The sequence below is a fragment of the Mytilus galloprovincialis genome, chromosome 6 (assembly GCF_965363235.1).
Source record: "Mytilus galloprovincialis chromosome 6, xbMytGall1.hap1.1, whole genome shotgun sequence".
In the NCBI taxonomy this organism is placed as follows: domain Eukaryota; kingdom Metazoa; phylum Mollusca; class Bivalvia; order Mytilida; family Mytilidae; genus Mytilus; species Mytilus galloprovincialis.
This window is the reverse complement of record NC_134843.1, coordinates 878,999-901,061: the sequence shown is the minus strand read 5'-3', so window position 1 is coordinate 901,061 and position 22,063 is coordinate 878,999. Positions and strand designations below refer to the sequence as shown.

The 22,063-nt window shown below is 32.7% G+C and overlaps 1 protein-coding gene across 2 annotated transcripts; it reads left to right on the top strand.

Annotated features, from left to right (window-relative positions):
• The first annotated feature begins 39 nt into the window (after positions 1-39).
• LOC143078654 (uncharacterized) lies at positions 40-21,450 on the top strand. Of its 2 annotated transcripts, XM_076253525.1 has the most exons (11): positions 40-130; positions 276-357; positions 963-1,271; positions 2,791-2,924; positions 3,643-3,868; positions 15,625-15,765; positions 16,391-16,516; positions 17,423-17,533; positions 19,549-19,570; positions 19,917-19,985; positions 20,387-21,450. In XM_076253525.1, exons 2-11 carry the CDS (start codon positions 291-293, stop codon positions 21,339-21,341), a joined length of 2,160 nt encoding a protein of 719 aa, XP_076109640.1. In that variant the 5' UTR covers positions 40-130; positions 276-290; the 3' UTR covers positions 21,342-21,450. The 2 variants fall into 2 exon arrangements, with proteins under 2 accessions (XP_076109640.1, XP_076109641.1); XM_076253526.1 differs by lacking the exon at positions 19,917-19,985.
• The last annotated feature ends 613 nt before the right edge of the window (positions 21,451-22,063 follow it).

Here is a 22,063-nt window from a genome sequence, read left to right as displayed (position 1 = left end):
TAAATTGTGTTGACTTAGAATATTTACAAATGTAGGGTGGGTTTTACAACGGTTATAATCAAGTCCGTATGTTGTCGTTAAGACAATACCTTTGGCAGTATGATGGAAATGTAACACGAACAGTACACAGGTATGTTACTCAACAAAACTTTATGTTAAAGTACTTATTAATATTTTCATATTATGTTCTTTTAATTAAACCACAAACATCAAATTCGTAAATTTCTAGTATACAGCAGAATTTAATAATGCAGAGATGTTTAATGTTTATTCAGGTAGATAGAACTGCAATGGTTGGTACAAGTTCGTCACGGCTGTTCGCTTTACTGGTGATTTTACATTTAACAGTTTGTGAAGGTAAGCTTAAAGAAAAAAAAAAAAAGAGAGAAAAAAAAAGAAGCGAGATGTGGTATTATGACCAGAGTCTTTCTTGTAAAGGACGAATATGGGACGGTTACATGTCACATGACAGTCTTCAACAATGAGCAAAACCCATACAGTATGTTTAGCTATAAAAGGCCCCGACATGAAAAATTATAAATCAATTAAAAAGCCAAAAATAACTACAACTATAACCGAACTACAATTATGGCAGATATTTAAAAGTAGCTACAACTACTGATTACATCTTCCAGATTTTGGGAATACGTATTTGGAATGTGGCGGGGATGACCATGATTCTTTAATCAACACTTTCCCTAACAAGTAACACGCAATATAAAACAAACCTAATTTAGATGAAAAGTGCCGGACTCGTCAGATCTGAAATAATCTCAAAACATATATCAAAAGACACAAAGTACCGGTCTTATAAGACTTTATATCACATGCACGGCCTGTTCATTGTACAATGAAGAAGAAAAACCAAGCCGTATAGTATTATGGTAATTTATATCTATATCCTAACATTTATAGATCCGCACACACCAAAACAAAACCAAAGATTTGTTTTTGTTTTTCAGGACAGCTGACTTTTTCTACGGGTTATATCATTGAGGGACAGCCAATAACAATTTTCTGTAGAATACCTAATTTTAATGGCATAGCTCACTGGATTAAAGATGACGAACAGTTCACAGCAACAACTTGTAGTAATTCTGGTTTTTGTAAAGTCGAAAATGAAGGCACGAGATACAGGTATGCCAGTAATGTTTCTGGTATATCAGTGACCATTAGTAATATAGCCAGAAATGAAGAGAGAGATTGGAAATGTGGCCATCCTGGGTATGATTCAACAGTCTACAGAATACGTTATAATGAGAATGTTTTCGGTAAGTATAATCAAAATCATTACTCTGATATTTTTGCTGATGATAGCTGCGATTGAGGAAAACAAGTTTTATAAGTCGAACACTCGATATAATACTAGAAACTATTGCTGTACTAGTGTACTGTAAACTATTGTAATTGTTGCTATAAAAACAAATTGTAAGTAATTGTGTCAAAAAACAGGTATGTTAAAGATAGTGTTTAGGTTAAAAACAAAACATTCTGTTATGCGTAATCAATCATGTGATAGATATACATCAGCATGTTCATGAAAGTCAGTGGCATAAGGTCCTTGGTATTTTTGTTGACGAATTTCTTATTTCATATGATCACAACCTTAGCACTGAACCGATTTTTATATGTGGTGAAAAAGAAGGTGTACTAGTATACTGTAATATTGCATCATCGTAGCGACACAAACGAAATAGAATCTTGTAATACATGAAAACTCAAAGCTATTTGTCAAAAAGATGCCCTTTCTCTTTGGTCGAGTTGTCATCTTGACACATTCTCCATTTCCATTCTCAATTCTTCTTCAACAATAGAACGTTTGCATTGCTGTCGTAGACCTGTTTATATCTGGTTTTTTTTTATAAAGAATAGTTACCAGTCTAATTCCAAGATGTGAGTTGAACCCTTTAGACTAGAAATGATGACAAGCGAAAAGAGTATTTTATACAGTCATGTATTTCATTGTTGCTTGCTCTACGTCCGGTGGAAAATATGTCATGCTTATTCAGAATGAAAAATACTTTACAGTGTTTTACAAACGGGAGCAGGTTCTGCAAAGTTAGTTTTACCTTACAACAAGTCTGAGTTCTTTTAGGGGCAGACAGTGTCATTATTTTCCCTCCGAAAGGCATCGGTTTTAACACACCTCATTTTTGACAACATGACGTGGTCATTTACTTATACATTCTACTTTAACAATAGTTTCACTGCAAGACTAGAGAAGTATAGTGGTGATTATATTTCTAATACTATTATCAGAAATATGTATATCATCTTTACCTTTCATTGGGTCAGCATATTCTAATCTGATTCAATATGTCGGACATACATTTGTATGTCCCTGCTCTGATATACTAATTCAGAACATACTTTTATAGGTATATGAATTGTGTCTTCCGAACTGCCGAAGTGATAAGAGTTAAATGCTAGTATGCTTCATGACTGTAATAACTGAAAATAAGAGAGAGATTTGGTGCCGTAGAGCATGGTCACTCCGTTATGTATAAAAATTACGTCTGAAACCATTCTTGAGTAAAACCATTCTTGAGTATATTTAATTAGGCCTGGGACTTTCCCGATTTCGTTGATGTAATTGAACTTTTGAGGTTAATGTAACCTTTATTTAACTTAGAACTTTTAAATAACCTTAGTTATTTGTGACCCCCCCCCCCCCCCCCCCCCCCCCCAGAATACGTTTTATTCCCTTCTTTATTAAAGAGACAAGCAATATTCCGGAATTCCACATGTATTCGAAAGAAAAGTTATCCATGTTTTTATTTGAATTTACAGTTGTATCCGATAGTGTGGTAGTAGATGGATTGGACAGGAATGTAACACTAGGAGATGATATACCCACTGTTACCCTTACTTTTACTACGGGATGTATGCATCCAATTCCTACAGTTGGTGTTTACTCCAAACAAGTAAGTATTTCATGTAATGTTAGGAATGAATAACGTGTAAGGGTAAGCGTTAATTAGACAGAAAAATGCATTTCACGTTTAAGTTAATTTTACATGCTTGAAGCTGGGTATTTTGTAAAATATTGTAATTGGAACTTTTGCCATTGACACAGCAGATAGGTCACAACTTTTGTTATTTGAACACACCACTATAACGGTGTAAAAGTGACTATCTGTGAACCTAAGACACACTGAAATATTCTACAAAGTCATCTCTATGAATGAACACTTTGTACGTAAATGATTTTAGATTTTATTTAAAGACATTTAACCCAAGCCAAAGTTAGCTTTTTACTAGTCTAAAGTAAAACTATTCAAAAGTAAAATCCAAATCTACAGAATTTTATATAAACTGGCAGATCTACATAAGTAATATACATCTTTAAATGCCAAACAAAAATCCCCAATTATAGGGTGCGTGTACGACAAGCGGATTGTATCTACAAAAGACTCATCAGTGACGCTAAATTCAAAAAGTTAAAAGGCCAAATAGTGTACACAGTTGAAAAACATTGTGGGTCCGAAAGCCTGCAAGGTTATGCTATATTCAGCAATATATGAGTTTCAATTGTAGGCTTTCGACACGTGAAATAATACTTTACATGATTCAAAATGAACCTGTACTCAGGAAAGGTAGTTTTTAACAAAAGTAAATAAAAATCGGTTTCTTTTTCAACAGAACACTAACGCATCAATCACTTCAGAAATAGACTATGTGAATGTTACAAGTACAACGTGTACGGCACCGGAAGCTGGTTATACAGGGGCGATAACTATTTATTCAGATTCCACTTGTAATACTACACTCTTCCCACGATTGCTGATTACGCCGACAGGTTTACCATTGGAGTATACTACAACTGAATGGATGTCCAGTCATTACATAAAGTTTCCTACTTGTAAAGGTAATTGATGTTTAAATCTGTAATAGTCGCTGTAATTTAGAGCATATTTTACAAAACCACGAATGTTCAATGAAAATGACCTGCATTCTACATCTGTATTAAACTATTTAAAGTTTATATTCAGGTTCCTTGGATTTGGAGGCTGTAATTTATTTGGAAATAGAGATAATGTGTCAAATTCAACATATATTGCACCTGAGCTTTTCAAGAAACTGTTTCGTTTTGCTTTCCTTGTACGATAGCCGATTGTCCGCTTATTACCACCAACTAAGATTATCATTTTGTTTCTGCATCGTTGTAAATACAATGGAATTTGATGCAAGCTTTAGCGCTATAAAACCAGGTTCAATCCACCATTTTCTACATAAGAAAATGCCTGTACCAAGTGAGGAATATGACAATTCGTTCGATGTGTTTGTGCTTTTGATTTTGCCATTTGATTAGGGGCTTTTCGTTTTGAATTTTACTTGGAGTTTAGTATTTTTGTGAATTTACTTTTTTCATTTAGTCACATTCTGAAACTTCCTTTTTCACGTTTGATAAAATTCACTTGACTAAAGCTTCGAAACAATACGTTATCCCTATCCTGTGGGCACCGTGCATGGAAGAAATATGTCGCAACATATCAGCCTTGTCATATCAGCCTTGTTTCTTAACTTTTGTACAGGGTTATTAAAGAAATACTCATGATTTCAACATAAAAAATTGTTCGAGAGGAGGAAAGAATTTTTTGGCCAACTTGTGGATAGATACGTGTAGATAAATGATTTGTTTAAGTCGACGCTCAGATGATTTAACTAGTGTTATACTACATATCCAATGCATAACACAAGTTCTCATCTGTTGTTGTATTGTATAGTCCATAAGTCAACTCTACAATGTATTGGGACAGAGATTAATTGAAACAAGAATAACATTAAACGTTCAGACGACGAGAATATGACATCAAATATCAAAAGCAAAAACTTATCTAAGCTTATTTCTGCAGAAAACTAATTTAAGAACCTTCAAAAGAGATTTTCCGCATTGTATTGCATATATTGTTTCGGGGCTAAACTTTATTTCCTTTTAATATATAATTATATTGTATTTTTAGCGGTACGTTGTAAAAAAATCAGTTCTTTGTTATATTTTAAAGTTGGACGGTCCGCTGCGATATTATATGTAGAATGATGAATATGTCTCAAATCTATGAAGATTAGTGTTTAGTTTTCGATGGAAATTAAACGGCAAAATAATCTTTAAGAAAGTTAAATTTTTAAAATAGAAAAGTATTCGATTTATTTCAAAAATGAAATTGAGAATGGAAATGGGGGAAATGTCAAAGAGACAACAACTCAACTAAAGAGCAGAAAAACAGCTGAAGGCACCGATGGATCTTCAACGCAGCGAGAAAATCATGTACGTGGAGGTGGTCCTCAGCTGGCCCATAAATTAAACAGTGAGCTAGTTGCTTATATATTATGAGGTTCCATCTAATGCAAAGGCCGACAAAAGAAATGTGTGCGTCATAAAATGCCACCTTTTCCCCTCCACATATATATCGTTCCATGGACGATAAAGACAATCTTTTTTAAAATTTTAATTGAGGCTTGCGTTTATCAAAATGAATATAAATTAAATGAAATAATTAAAACATCAATTTAGGTATAAACAATACTATGCATTCAAAAGTTGTTACTAAGGAATTCTTAAGTAGATTTATTATATCAGGCAAGATTAACAAGAAGTAAGAAAAATAAATAGAATAATATTCTCCCTTAGGTAAACAATAAATATCAAAGACTTCTCACAGATTTTATAATGACCCAATATTTATTTACCCTCAGAGTTGTAAAATTTAAAGGCGACACTGTTACTTGTGGTTGTGTGATGTGTTGTTTCGTATCTTGTTAGTTTACAGCCTTACACTTGACTTCGTCGAGGGGTCGAGGGTTTGATAAGTAGGGGAAATTTATTCGGTTTGGTATATTGGACCATAAACATTTGTCAATACACACCTTCTGCTGAAATCTATGCAGTGATTTATCATTTACATTTTATGTTTAAATATAAAGCTTGAAATTGAAAGGAATTTATTACGTTAAAGTAAATATATATCTAATCCTAAATTTGGATTTTCATGTTTGAAAGCATGAAATATTTAGAGTGGAATTGATTTATCTAGTTATTTACCCCAATTGAATATGAAGTATCTTGCCTCTTGTGTGTACAGTTTGCTGTGTCTTACATAACTTACGAAGAAATAAATGATTTCCTAACGGTGCAATGTCCGTCAAAAGTGTGCGTGTATTGATATTAAAATAATTCCCCGTTCCTGGTTGTCTTACTGACAATAACATGATTTGTACGTAATCGTCTGTACCAGTGTTAAAACCAGTGCAAGATTGTCAAACATAGCAACAAAATTATATCTTAATGCCCCCTTGACTACAGTGACTGATTTTACAATATACATTAATTAATATTCTTACGGTTATTATTTCTCGTTCATTCAAAGATAAATGTATGATAGTACAATATATATTTTCCGGACCATATGAGTATTTGGATCATACGCGTATGGTCATGACCATATGAGTATAATACTCATTTGGTTATTAACGGGCCGGACCATATGAGTTTTTTGACCATATAGGTATTGTTTTCCAAATCACATTATAAACGTTTCAATAATACAAAAACTTTATCTAAAAAAAAACAATGATGGTTACATGACAATTTGTTAATTTTATAATTCAAAAACTACGTAAAAATTAATATTGATGCCATAGTTAGTTTTCATCGCTAGTTACATTCTTACATGTAGGCTTGGGGTGACATTTACTGCCATCATGGCTTTTTTGCATTTGCAAGTCTTGGTTGTACACGATCCTTTCCATGTACACCTTTTGTTTGCGAGTGAAAAGCTAGCCTTTTTGCAGCTGCGTACAGTGATATCGAAGTCTTTGGCCATTTTGATGTCTACGGTGTCTTTAAGAAGCTCTAGATCTCAAATATCGTAAAAATAACTGCAATACACCATATTCACAAGACAACTTAAATAAACTATGTTACTTTCAAGTGACTTCTTGTGTAACAGTTCATTAAGACATTTTTGAAATTTAATTATTTAAGCCGACATATTGCCATTCACTCATAATAACAAATCGATAATGACTTCTAATTTTTATTTAGCTAATATTTTTATTATCATATAATAATAAAATTACCTATATGAAAGCGTCTTTTTAATGATGAACGGTCAGACCATATGAAGAGTTTAGAAGTATTAAAAGTAAACTGTAACAGAATGTTAATTACCCCGACCATACGCGTACAGTCGGACCATATGGGTCATGACCATACGCGTATGGTCCAAATACTCATATGGTCCGGAACATATATGTTAAAGTCATAAGGTTTCATCTTATCATGTGTTTTGTGTTTGGTGTTTCATAAAAGTGAAAGAACACAACAACAAAAAAGTAAACATTTGAATTAGATATATGAATTAAAATGATTTACATGAACAAATGCCTTGATTTGATACTTGCATAAGGATAACAGAAATTAGAAAAACTATTGAACAGTACAACATATCACAAAACAACCAAATCGAAATACAACTAACATTAACCGATGGAGAGACACCAGTTGACTCAAAATGCGTATTATTGTAAATGGTTTTAACGAAAGCTTTTGAAAAGCTTTTTAAGAACATGCTGTAACAAGATATCGGCTTACAAGTAATCTCCTTATTAAACCATTGATCGGGGCAAATTATTTACAACTACTCGAAATAGATAGATGTAATTGAATACTCAAATTGCTTTGTCGTTTATGATTCTTAAACTAAATTTGTTTGAGTGTGTATTTATTGATATTTTAGTCAATAAAACTTTATCTTCATATTTATTAGATTTTTATTTTGTACTTACTTTCCGTAACTTCGACTTCAGATTTGTATGCTGAAAATTATAATAAAAAAGCATATGATACATATTTAACATAAATGCACTATAATTGACCGTTTAAATCTAGAGACGATAATTTACATAATTGCGTGTTTCTAATGGCCAAATAATGCTTCTGCTGAAGTTTATTTCAAAATATAAAATCAAATATAACATGTATAATGATGTGCGAGTCATGGGACGCCATCATGATAATGACAACGTGCAGGGCTAGTCTAGGAATTAGAAACATAAATTACATTCATTTATCAGCAACACTAATATTATTGGGTCAGTTAAAATAAAACATAGATTTGAGCGATGTTTTATCATCAAATATTGACAAATTAAAAGATAACCAAAACATTTAGACTATGTTTGCCTCCGATAAAGCTATTCTTTTGTATCCCACTAGATCTGTACCACTGCTGACGGACTATAAACCCCCGAGGTTATCATCAGCTTAGTAGTCAGAGATTCTGTCATAACATGATTTATAACAAACAATTATCAAATTCCCAGTTGATAAATCATAAATTAATAGAAGCTATATGACCAACTAAGCTTCCAATTGCCTCAGTCAAAATTAACCTAATTTGACTACTCTTTTTTTATATTTGTTTTGGTCATACATTAATAGCTTTTTACGTTCATCCCTGGATTTCAAATGGTTAGGTTTCAACGTTCATAATGAAGTTCATGCTTAGTACGTCAATGAGAAATTATAAATAGTATTGAAAAGATTGTATATTGAGAAAAGAGGAAATTTTACTTTGCAATAGATAAACTATACGATCCAACATATTTATTTTTGGTAAATGAAAATCAACCTTTATTAATTATGTGCGTCCAAATAGCTTTTCTTAATTTATCTCCAAAAACGCTAAAACCCTTAATTTTAAAAGCAAAGAAACATACATACGTGAGTTTATGTAACAATCTTTCGACACGAGGAATCGTATATGAATACAAGTCTTCCATTTACTAAAGTCACTGACATAGAAATGACGGCAGAAATAAGCAAAACGAAAAGCAATGCATGGACTACGAATCTAAAGTCTTTAAGTTAACTTAAGGTGGCATGGGAGTCTAAAATAAAAATGATAGAATTTGTTCATACTTTGCCAAAATGTAGTATCTATTGATATATGTTGAAAAATGTTATAAAAATGATAGGTCACCGCGCATTTTCTCAAGCTACAGGGCGTGACAAAATGACGAATTTTGTATGGATTATACAGGAAAAAACACAATTTTGTGATTAGAAACTAAACAAAATGATAGAATTGTTAAATACTTAAGGAAAAGATAGCTTTCAGACAATGCTTTGAGAATATCAAAAGAAAAGATAGGGTCACCGTACGTTTTTTCCGGCTAAAATACAAAATAGAAAAATTCCATGTAGAATCCTTCAGAAAATGCACTTTTTTAGAGTTACCTCCCCTTAAAATGCCAATTTAATTTATTTTTAAAAACAACCAAAAATAATCATCATTTGCAAAAATATCAATATTTATAAGTTATATTCTTATAAATTGGTTCTTTTAAATAAAAATTCACATTAAATATCTGCATTCCTGCATCAAATTTTGCTAACTTGATAAAAAATCTGGACCTTTGGTTCTCTGTTTTTTACAATACAAGATGGAGGAAGACACCCATACCACCTTAACCCGATTACAATCTGACGTGTCTGTGTATTTATGCATCTTTTTATTTGAGTTAAGCAGCCTTGTTTCAAACTTATCAATATATTGTTTTATTTTTATTTTTAAAACTGATTGTTTTATAAAGTATATTAGAAATGAACAGCACGTTGATATATGCATGTACTTCCTATCTACTTGTTCAAACATTTTACCAGCTTGTTAAACTGTTGTCAGTCTCTGGGACTACTTATCTGTGTAAACCGCATTCTTTTGCATAGCCGATATCCACATTATCCAATTTAATTATTGTTTCTCGAAAACGTCGCATTTTTTTGTAACTGAATATACATTGATTTAAAAACAAAATTTCAAGAACCGGAAATAGTAGACAGTAACACAGTGATATTGCCTTGGTCATCTGCGAATTTTATCATAGAATACCTCGCGTATCAACATATTATAAAATACAGAATACTAGATTGTTGCGCCAATGTGCCCAGCGATTTGTAAAGGATGAATACAAGTGTGTGCGTGTAGTAAAGATTGGAATTGTAGAATTGTTGTTTCAGACGAACAGATGGAAGAAAAGATTATTAGCATATCAGCCACGGCGGGGTACCGTACAATGACATGTTACTACTTTTACGGCAATTCGAACCCATGTAAAGTATTTCAAATCATTTCATTTCTTAATATAAAGATTGTGTGATTTCATGCGACGCTTCCCTTTCCGACCCATCTGATCTGTATTCGTTTGGAGTTAATGCGCTTCCTATTTCTTTTTTGTCATCAAGGTATATGGCAATCGTACCCTTTTTAACATCGGTACACCACTGTTGTCGTTTTTTATACTTCCAACTGTTTCTGTCATAAATCTATGACTCGACGTACAGATGACATTCAAATAGTTATAATATAGGTGTTCAAACCAAAACCAATCATTTAGACAACACGATCCTGTTTGTGAAGAGGACTTACATAGGCTTTGCCTGTTGCCCAATCCAATTCAATTTATATGAATAAAATACTGTTTAAACTAGACGATCCCGTTTATTCATGTGACGTCAATGTCAATGTAATTCATATAAAGACCCATAAACCATATGATTAACTCTTTTGTAAGTATAATGTTTGTCCAAACGTTATTCTTAATCATGTGTTCAACTTTTAACAGATGAACAAACCAGTCCTGGATTGACGCATTCTACTCAGTCTGATTACGTCACAACAACTGTTAATTACGTCACGACTCTGTCTGTGAACGACTCGACCACTCAGTCTGTGGACGACCAAGCTACATACCAGGAACTGTCATCGTCTAACGAGAAAGTCGAGATGGCTGTTGGAATATCCATTGGCTGTGTTGTCCTTCTGATAATTGTTCTGTACATTGTTATTTTGGTGTTCAAACGAAAGAAAAGTCATGACCAAAACCTTTTTGATAATCTTTCACAACCTGAATCGCATACCCAATCTTTGGTGCCATCTATTATATCTGTAGATCAGTTCGGAAATGATTATGATGTTAACTTTAATTCTAAATTATTCTCTGGAATGTTGGAGAGTTCTAATCCTACCTATCAGGTGGAAGTTTGCAATAATGAAATGAGAACATCTTCTGAACATGAACAAATGGCAAGTTCTGAATTAATTCTTTCGCCGGAATCTCTGTGTAAGTCTGCAGATGAAATATCCACTTATTCCAACGAAGCAGATACAAGTGTTTGCCAGTCTGATCCTGGTGGTATTTCCAATTCGGGAGACGAAGCAGATGCAAGTGTTCGCCAGTCTGATCCTGGTGGTAGTTCCAATTCTTGAGACGTAATAACATTTATACTCAAAATGTAAATACTATAGAAAAAAAGGATTTTTGGTGCAGATTGTTGTTGTAATTGAAAAACGAGAATTTTTACAAATAAAATGCATTGAATATGTTAAGTAAACTTTTTAATGTACCCTAGCCGATATACATGAATCCAAAATTTTACATTAGCAGTAGAAATTGTGGTGACAAAATTACCATATATTTTCTAAATGAATGCATTGGTGTTTGTCTTATTCTTCAATGACCCAATTGGTTGTAACTTGAACTTACAAGGTCCTGGCATAAACATGGAAATAATATACAAATAATCACAGAATATGTACATGAGACAAATAACGGATTACTTTGTAAAGAACGAAGAGCTCATAACTTTCTTGAGTCCATCTCCAGATTGCCTTAACTATAGTTTTCTACGAAGTGTAATGGCCTAATTTATGATCTTTTTAGGAACGACATCAAAAGATCAATGAAGGATACAAAAAACTTAATTCAAATAGTTTGGGATGGAGGTAAAAATTGCTGTTTGTTTTGTGTATTTGATATCGATTTTACATATATCCCTGTTGGTCAATCAATTTTCCCCAAATTAAGTTAAGAAGGGGGGGGGGGGGAGGTCAGTGAAAAACTATGTGAATTTAGTTTTTATTTAGTTTTTTTTTATCCTAAATTAAACTTTTGATGTCGTCCCTTATAGCATTAGATTTTCGTTCATGATATTTTATTTCTTCGATTTTTTTAATACCACTAGTATCGCTTTGCTGTACCCATATTTTGACTATTTTATTTATTGTGCTTGTTTAGTTAACGCATCAATGTAAATATAACGGAATTTGATGAGACTGTCATCAAAGTGAGAGGGTTTGCGCTATAAAACCAGGTTTAATCCACCATTTTCTACATTTGAAAATACCTGTACCAAGTCAGGAATATGACAGTTCTTGTCCATTTGTTTTTGATGCGGTTTGTTATTTGGTTTTGCCATGTGATTATGGACTTTCTGAATTGATTTTCCTCTAAGTTCAGTATTTTCGTGATTTTACTTTTTGCTATTTCACCGTAGGAGTTAAGATACTATTGTAGATGATATATATCAAAAATTAATACTTCTGGCTAATATTCAATGTGACACCATTCGGACTTGTCAATAGATATTTAATGATAACTTTTAACATTTAGCTCCAGTTAATATCCCATCCGGGTTTCAAAACATTTGTATTTTACATTTATAAAAAGAAAAGGAACCGTAGAATAAAGTCTACACTGTTATAATTATACCGGTGATGGTGTTCAGTTATACCGTTTGATATTATTGAGATGAAAACAAACCACAATTTTTTAATAAGTTATATTTTGAAGCAGGACTTAACATGTTCCTATTGTGTTTGTCATTGAAATGTCTATTATGATATTCATTTTGGGGATTGTGCGTGATTTCCTCAAATGTTTGGGACTTGTTGGAATCAAACAAAGAACAAACATCAAATAATCATCGAGTCTTAACATGTGCTGGGAAAACGCTTAACCTCAACACCAAACTCGTTAAAACATCGAATACACATAAAATGTACACCCGAAAGACAGACAAACCATATTTGAGGTTCGATATAAAGGACTGTCACATTATGAATAGATACCCAGTATAACATTTGTGCAGAATATGCTTTTTTAAGCGACTTTTCTATTTCTGCAAAACTTACTACACTTTTTGTAAATTTTTGGTTTATAAGTTTTGAATTTTCTAATATTTTAGCCTTGAGCATCACTACAGACACGTATTTTTCAAATTCTCATCTGGCACAGAATATTGGTACCGTTAACACATTCCCCTTCCCTTTCACGAATGTGACCTACCGAATTAGACTATTTACTGGATTTGTTATAACATAAGCAACACGACGGGTGCCACATGCTACTTACCCTTTCGGAGAACCTGAGATTACCCCTAATTTTTGGCGGGGTTCGTGTTGCTTATTCTTTAGTTTTTTATGTTGTGTCATGTTTTCTATTGTTTGTCTGTTTGTCTGTTTGTCTTCTTTCATTTTTAGCCAGGCGTTGTCAGTTTATTTTCGATTTATGAGTTTGACTGTCCCTCTGGTATCTTTCGTCCCTCTTTTACAGCTGGTCAATCTGAACACTGACTTATGTCCAGTATACAAACTCTCTCATTGGTTATGTTAGCGTCAACTTCTATCATTATGTCTACATTTTATTACTCATCAATGAGTTCTCAATTGAATTTTTAACAATGAATTTAACTATTAACCAAACTTTGAATTTTTGAAATACTAAGGCTTTTCTACCTCGGGAATACATTACCTTAGAATGTTTGGCAAAACTTTTAGGAATTTTTGGTCCTCAATGCTCGCCAACTTCGTACTTTATTTGGCCTTTTTAACATTTTTTTATTCGAGCGTCACTGATGAGTTTTTTGTAGACGAAACGTGCGTCTATCGTAAATATAAAATTTCAATCCTGGTATCTATAATGAGTTTATTTATACTCTTTCGAAGATATATGCATAGCATTAAAGTACATATTTTTTTGCACCAAAAGTGCATTTCGACAAAAATGTATTCTTCAGTGATGTTCGAGTGCAAAATATATAAAAATCCAAACATTCATCTTAGTGCCTCGCGCTCTTTAACACAATTTTGACCACTGCCAAAGTTTGCTCGTAACATATTTTGGCTAACACAAAGTTGTTGCAAAAGACACAATACATGGTTCTGTATTTATTCATCCCGTCATTGCATTCTTGTTCTATGATAGTTTTTGTATTCTTGTCTTTCATTTTTACAAATGTGCTTTGTCTATATGCCTTTGTGTGCTTCTTTTTTACATATTTTATTTTGCTTTTACAGTGATTAAGATTTTAACACAATGCTGACACCTCTACCCTTATGTGTGACATTTCTACCTATAATATTATGTCTGTTTGTTTTGTTCGCACATTGTTGTTAATATAATGAAATTTGATGCTACTGTCATACAAGTGAGAGGTTTAGCTAGCTAGAAAACCAGGTTTAAACTCCCATTTTCTGCATAAGAAAATTCCTGTACCAAGTCAGGAATATGGCAGTTATTATCCATTCGTTTGAACGTGTTTGAGCTTTTGATTTTGTCGTTTGATTCGGGACTTTCCGTTTTAATTTTTCCTCAGAGGATTTTGATTGTATATTGTATTACGCAGTACTTTATGTTTGCTATTAAATGTTCTTAACATTCGGTTTTGTATGTCCATACACCTGTTTCGTTGCTAATAGATTTGCAATCCATCATAACTTGTTCGACAAGATCAGTCTGTTATTTCTACCTTCAAATATTAACATTAATTCATCCTTACAAATCTCACATATATTAATAGGATGATTGTTTCTGATTGTTTTCCTCTAAATTCATATAAACTCGGAAAAAGAAATGTGCAGTCCTAATTCAAACAATATTAACATAGTTGTGAGGGGATGGGGATAAAAATAAACATTTATACAAACTGAGTGATGGAAACCTAATTTTTTTTTCTACTGGAGACATATTATAAAATATGCATTTATACAAACTGAGTAATGGGAACCTAATTTTTTTCTACTGGAGACATATTATAAAATAAGTGATATCAGTTGTCATTTTTCATATACCCGAGACAATGTCTATTGGACATGGATTAAGATTTGATTTACGTACAAACCTGGTCTACGACGATTATGGTACAATCCCGATGACGACCTATTTGGCTATGTGTTTTTTTGTTTGTTGGTTGGATTGTGTGTAAAGCCATTGCGTTTTCTTTGTTATATCATGGTGGTCGGTTGATATTGGAAGGGGAAGCCGGAGTACCTGGATTGAACTTAAAACTGTTCTTTTGATGTGTTTGAGCTTTTAATTTTGCCATATGATTACGGATTTTCCGTTTTGAATTTCGATATTTTTGTTATACCTATTTACATGCAGAAAAGCAATCATTTTTTCACTAAGATCGAAGTCGCAACGACCGGGGTAATCTCTCTACCTCAGTGTTGTTAATTTTGCTTGCAATTAAGTTCAAAAATATCGAAGTAAGTATTATGAAGAAAATCACAAACATACTGAACTCCGAGGAAAATTCAAAAAGGGAAAGTTCCTAATCAAATATAAAAATCGAAAAGCTTAAGCACATCAAACGAATGGACAACAGCTACCAAATTCTTGTCTTGGTACAAGCATTTTCTTATGTAGAAAATGATGGATTGAACCTGGTTTAATAGCTAGTTAAACATCTCACTTGTATGATATTCGCATTAAATCCTATAATATTGACAACGATTCGTGAAGATTTCTCCAGTATAGAATTCCCACTCTTGTTGTTTATAGCTTTGGGAAGATTGACAACAGAGGAAGCCTATGGATATGCTGTTTTGTTTTCCTTGGTAGGCATGGTCATTGGAGGGATTTTAATACTTGTATTGTACAAAATACTATTGAATTCAGGGAAACTATCCTTGTTTGTACTAGGTGAGTATGAACATGTGATTTATGTAGGTTCCATGTGTAATCCCGTTTGAGGCGTCAATCGATTCAATTTCATAAGATTCACATGATTCATTGATTTTAAATTTATGTGAAATTTCTCCTTTCGTAGGGCACAAATAACATTAACAAAAAGACAAGTGCTAAACAATCTTAACAAGAATAACTGAAAACAGACATCCTCAGTAATAATATCAGACACTTATGATTAGGTACGGCAGACGTGCGTTTCGTCTACACAATTCTCGAGTGGTGCTCGAGTTGAACCAACTAGAAGGCCAAATCACAAACAAAGTTAAAAAGTATGAAAACAGAACTAATACTGAATTGTTGTTTTTTACCATTTGTTTAACACAAATACTAGTCATCACCCATTTTTCTTGCATTATTTGCCTTAATAGTTCTCAAAGCTAATAATTTAATACGCCATATGCGCGTTTCGTCTACACCTCAGTGACGCTCATATCATAATAGTTAGAAAGTCAAACAAGTACAAAATTGAAGAGCATTGACCATTCAAACTATAATACTGTATAACTGATGTACTTCTTCACCTTTTTAACACTTGTTTAAACATGTTTATGTGGTCATGTTTATTCGCATTTTACAGAGTCTACGCACGAATCCAGTACAAAACTGAAGCTGTACATGACGTCTGCCCTTATCACAATCCTTCTCTGTTTTGTTATCGCTGGCATTGTGGTAGTAGTGGACTGTGGAAATACGGAATGTTCAGGTAACGAAACTCATAGATATAATATACATGGCAGCATAAATCACGACGGTCAAAGGCTAACTTGACCTGAGATGGAATTGACTATTCTTTTATGTCTTTTTAAGTCATAACTTTTTTCAGGTTTTTATGTACCTTTACTTGTTTATTCATAATTTTCAATGTTAAGCTTTTGGGCTTTTCAAAATGTAGATATACCCAGAATAGACTTTGGCAAGCAACTAAAATATAGTTTAATTTTCATCTATAGGTTATATACAATTTTCAACAGTAAAAGAAAAGCAAATGAGTTAAAATACGCACGTTTCGTCTACATCATTACGCCAAGATCAGACAAAAAAAAATGTTTTGTCCTAAGCATTTATAAATGCGGAAATTGTCAAATAGTAGGTTTTGTTTTAAATCCAAATTGAATGCTTATTTTTATTTTTTTCCTCTTTTTGGTTTGTAACCCGGATTTGTTTTTTCTCGATCAATTTAATACTCTTGAACATCAGTATACTGCTGTTGCCTTTTATTTATGTATTATTGGCTTTAAATAATTCAACCTCATTTAAATCTGTATTTATGCGACCTTCAATTTGAACTTAGCTGGAGACAATAGTTATCAAAGTTATCAGGAGTATATAATACCAGAATTATTATATAAGGGATAAGAAAATTCTTAGTTTTTCGTGATTAGTAATTATGAAATATAAAATGCCTACATTGACTGAAAAAGAAACAAGGAGTTACAAGGAAGATTTACTGAAAAGTACATAAAAAATAACCAAAAGTCACAAAGTAACAAAAAACAACATATATGTATTCTATACTAGACGCCATCTAATTATGAGATGACTTCCTAAGACTTTCGAGGGTCGGGGTCTGAGCAATATCGTCTTACTAGAAAAATTTGTATCATTTCAGATGTAACTATTGGAAGATCTGCAGCATTTGTAGTACCGGGAACCTTATTACAGTTACTTACTGTGTGTATGGTAGTTTATATGTTTGTAAGATGTTGCAGTAGAGATAAAAGTAAGTAATATAGTTCTTGATTGTCTAGAGGTTTTGTGTGAGATCAAGTTACCAGCGATCAAGGTACTAGTCGTACAAATACTCTGTTTAAATATTCTTATGAAATGGTGAAGTTAAAATATAAGTTGTTATTTCCCCGATATTCCAAGGTGTTGTATATCATGATATTCTTGAAGCCATTAAAACCAAGAGTTCCAAAAGGTGAAGTTGAAGTCATCCCTTTTTAAGTTTTACGGATGACATTACAATCAGGTTGTTGTCTCCCATAGACCTAGAACTATTTTAAAGAATTATGTAATTTCTCCAGGTCACAGTGGCACTCATTACAACTACGTTTTGTCAATAACTTGGTTTATTTCAGGATAATTAGATTGATGTGTATTCATGTGGGTGTTTTTTGTTTTTTTTTAAATGTACTTTAATCATTGAAATCATTTTCTGTGCTTTATTTTGTAATTCATTTAATTGTATAGCTCAAATTTAGGGCACCATGATTGGTTAATAAAATTATCTTATCTATCTTATGTTATTGAATATCTGTTTCACAGATGATAACGGATATGCTCACAACAATTTTTTACACTTTTCAGATCTACCGTATTACAATTGTTACCTCTTTGTAATGTTTTAAGCACCACGACGGGTGACCCATGTGGATCAGGATCTACTCACTCTTCCAAAACACATGAGATCATCCCAAGTTTTTTGGTGGGGATCGAGTTGCCTAGATTTCGTTTTTTTAACTTTCTATGTTGTGTGTTTTGTGTAATATTGTTTGTCTTTCGATCTTTTTTCTTTTCTGATCATGGCGTTGCCTGTTTATTGTCTACTTTATAGTTTGAATGTCCCTTTGGAATCTTTCATTTCTCTTTCTGAATAAGGAATGGTACCTATAGCATATTTCAAATAAAAGGATAATACCTTCCGCATAAACTAATACATCTTGTTTAAAAAGAAACGGTAAATATCTTGCAGATTGGGATATCATTTTTTGAATGACCTCATGATAGGTTTCTCGCAGACTGCTTCATAATTAGGGTTTGTGTGTTTATATACAGAATATAAGGCTGAGGAGGATGATTTAAAGAATAGAGAAAAGTATGCAAACAATTTAAAGATGGACAATAGCAGTAAAAAGAATGATTATGATAAATACCAATTTTAAAGATTTTTGTTTGACTCGGAAGGGGTTAGAACTTACAACCTCTCGCACTCGAAGCGAACATGCTACCACTGAGGCAGCTGAGTCCTTTAGATAAAATCATGAATAAAGAATACAACGAAGGACTTCCATCAATTCCCTTGATATCATGTTAAAATGTAGGTGTTTAATTGAATTTGAGAGTATCAGGATTAGTTCTTTAAATTGAAGAAGACGATAGATCTTGTAAACAGGGACGTGTTGTTGTTATAAGGGAGGAGTAAATAAACTCATCATAGATACCAGGACTAAATTTAGTATATACGTCAGACGCGCGTTTCCTCTACAAAAGACTCATCAGTGACGCTCGAATCCAAAAAAGTTAAAAAGGCAAAAAAAAAGTACGAAGTTGAAGAGCATTGAGAACCAAAATTCCTAAAAGTTTTGCCAAATACAGCTAAGGTGATCTATGCCTGAGGTAGAAAAGCCTTAGTATTTCAAAAAATTCAAAAGTTTGTAAACAATAAATTTATAAATATAACCATATCAATGACATTTCATGTCAGCACAAAAAGTGCTGACTACTGGGCTTGTGATACCCTCGGGGAAATAAATCTCCTCCAGCAGTGGCATCGAAGATCATGTAAATTTCGGCTGTTGTAGAAATGGTGTTTTTATAAAGAAGTGATACACATTTTAATCGTGCATTGACTTATGCAAACAATCATAGTTATCATGTCAGTAAGGGAAGTGAAATTGTTTTCTTTTAGTTCTGCGAGTATTGTTTTTAATATGAATAATGTTAAATACAGTAGAAGTTTATGAGGTATTCCAAACAGCACTACTGAGGATGTTAATATTATGTTTATTTCAGGTGGAGTAAAACGAATGGAGGAGTAAGTATGACTTAAGATAAAATGTGAATTCAAACGTTACATCAAATATTCTAGATCATGATATTTAACCACTCAAGTGCTCATAATTGGTATTCAAATTCTGTCCAAATTAGTGATTACGACTTAATTTTACAATCGAATGAAAACATATAGAACATAAGGATCCATTTTTGTTAAACATGCCTTTTTAAGTAGATAAGGAAACATCAGCTTTCAGTTTGCGAGATCAATGCTTGTTATTGTTATCAATGCATTGATAATTCTCTAGATAAACTTTTCTCTGTTAATTTGAATGACGATGTTTTATTCGTACATATAGTTTATTTATGTAGCAATGTATTTACAGAGATCATGTGGACAATATTTCTCACTATGGTAGAAGATCGGTAACCATAACACCGTCAGCTATTGATGTGTAAGCACTTTTCAATCTTATTCTGAATTTAGTTCTGTATCTAGCACTCCAGGTTAGTTGATATGAGCAGAAAGGGATGTGCCGATGTTTGGTGCACACGTCTAATAACAGCAAAATACTAACACATGAGACATGTAGATATGTTTTTACGATTTGGATAGAAAGATATGATTATATGTCTTTCACGTGATATAATGACTTTGATGGTAAATAAGGGGTGTTAATTTGTAATTGAGCCTTGGCTAGAACAGAAGTGGGTTCAATAAAAAAATAAGATACATTCAAAGCTGAAAAAGTGAAGACATAATAGTTTTGTTGCTCGTCTGAAATTGGTTTTTTTTCGGTGATCTTCGATAGGTAGCTATTTTGATCTTGTCCAAATATATCTTATTTTTTTGCAGTCATACTGTTGAACATTACCATAACAATCAGGTTTACAAACAGAGTGAGAACTGTGTCAGCTCTAACGATAGCAAAACTCGTACTTTTGAAACATCTCAACAGAATGCCGGAAGAACATTAAGTGAAAAATCTGAAGACAGTTTGAATCTACATTCCGACCGTGGATTCGTTAACAAGACTTCAAGAACGAATACAAAGCTTCCAAGGTCATCACACAAGGTCAAGGAGAACAGCGAATCTGAAGTCAGTATTGATCTCAAATCTGACAGATCTTCTGTCAGTAAGTTACAAAAAGATGAACAGCGGAAGCTAGAACCTTTAACAAGTACGCCTTTAAAAGAAAGTGATTCAATTGGTTTGAACAGAAAGCAAGGTGATAGCGGTTATAATTCGAAGAACCCTGGCAGCATCTCAAGTGTTGAAAACAAAGATGCTGTTTTATTAAGTGGCAAAAACAGCATAATAGCACCTGCAAACCAGCTATCGGATAAAAAAGAAGATTATAGTAACAACAGTTCCAGCTCTAGTGACGAATCAGTCAAAGATGGTGGCTTAAGCCCGGACCTATACAGAAAAGATCATACACAGAATGGGTTCAGACCCGAAGTGATGCGAAATACCTCAACGCCTACTACTCCTGGACATGTGAAAAATTACCAAAGTAGTGAACAGTCAAAAGTCATGGTAATTCCAGATGAGCATTCGTCGTGCATCATATCCGTACCTACAGGAGAGGGGAGTTCCGAATCGTCCAGTGAAGATAATGAAGTCGTGCTAAAAGATGGAGAAAAGTCGAAAGGCAAAACGACAACGAAGAAACGATCAAAGAAAAAGAAATGGAGGAAAAAGAAACAACCATTTGTTTCTCCGGAACAAACTGATAATACTGAAAAAATAAAAGTGCCTAAAAAGAAAAAGACAATTAAAAAGAAAAAAGCTAAAATAATCATATGAAACAAGTGAGGTGGATTATAATTAACTGGTAAAAGTGGGAAATGTATACTCGATATCAGATCCTATACAGTATAGTTATGATAAGGATTTGTCTTTAAAGATTCATGGAGCAAACAAGTTTTTTTTTAATTCATTTATATTAAAATACTCGTATGAAATTTTACGAAAATCTCAGAGATTTGTATTCACGATTTGTGATAATTTCCTAGTTGTTTCTCTGTATATGTACATCTCGTATCTCCTATCTTTAATTTGCTTTTTTTAATCTTTCTTAAAAATCATAGTTAACATATCATTCATTGAATATACAGCACATGATATTAATATTAATTTTGATGTATAATATACTAAAACAAAGCAATACGGTTAGCGAATACGATACGATAAAAATGATATACTTTTTTAATGCTCAATATTCAGGTTCAAATATTTAATTCATTAAGTTTAAATACACCTTTAAAAAAGGAGGAAATCAATATCACCTATAGTAAAAAAAATACACGAAAATTTTATTTTGAAAGTTTTGATTATATTTCAATTTTACAAAAAGCCATGGTAACTATTTCACTTAATAAACATTTGTGTTTATACCTAGCTCTAGCTCTATAATAGATGTTTCCTAAATAATACTCTTGGCCAAAAATCTCTGAATTGTTAAAGGTTGGTATTGAAGAGCAAAGATGGTTTGTGTGAAAGGATAGTACATTTGACCTGATTGAGAA

Excerpts from the sequence above, each read along its gene's own strand:
- LOC143078654 (XM_076253525.1), top strand. The coding sequence starts at position 291 with ATGGTTGGTACAAGTTCGTCACGGCTGTTCGCTTTACTGGTGATTTTA. Across the intron at positions 2,925-3,642 it reads TTGGTGTTTACTCCAAACAA|AACACTAACGCATCAATCAC; the intron begins GTAAGTATTTCA and ends CTTTTTCAACAG. Across the intron at positions 19,571-19,916 it reads GGAGTAAAACGAATGGAGGA|AGATCATGTGGACAATATTT; the intron begins GTAAGTATGACT and ends ATGTATTTACAG.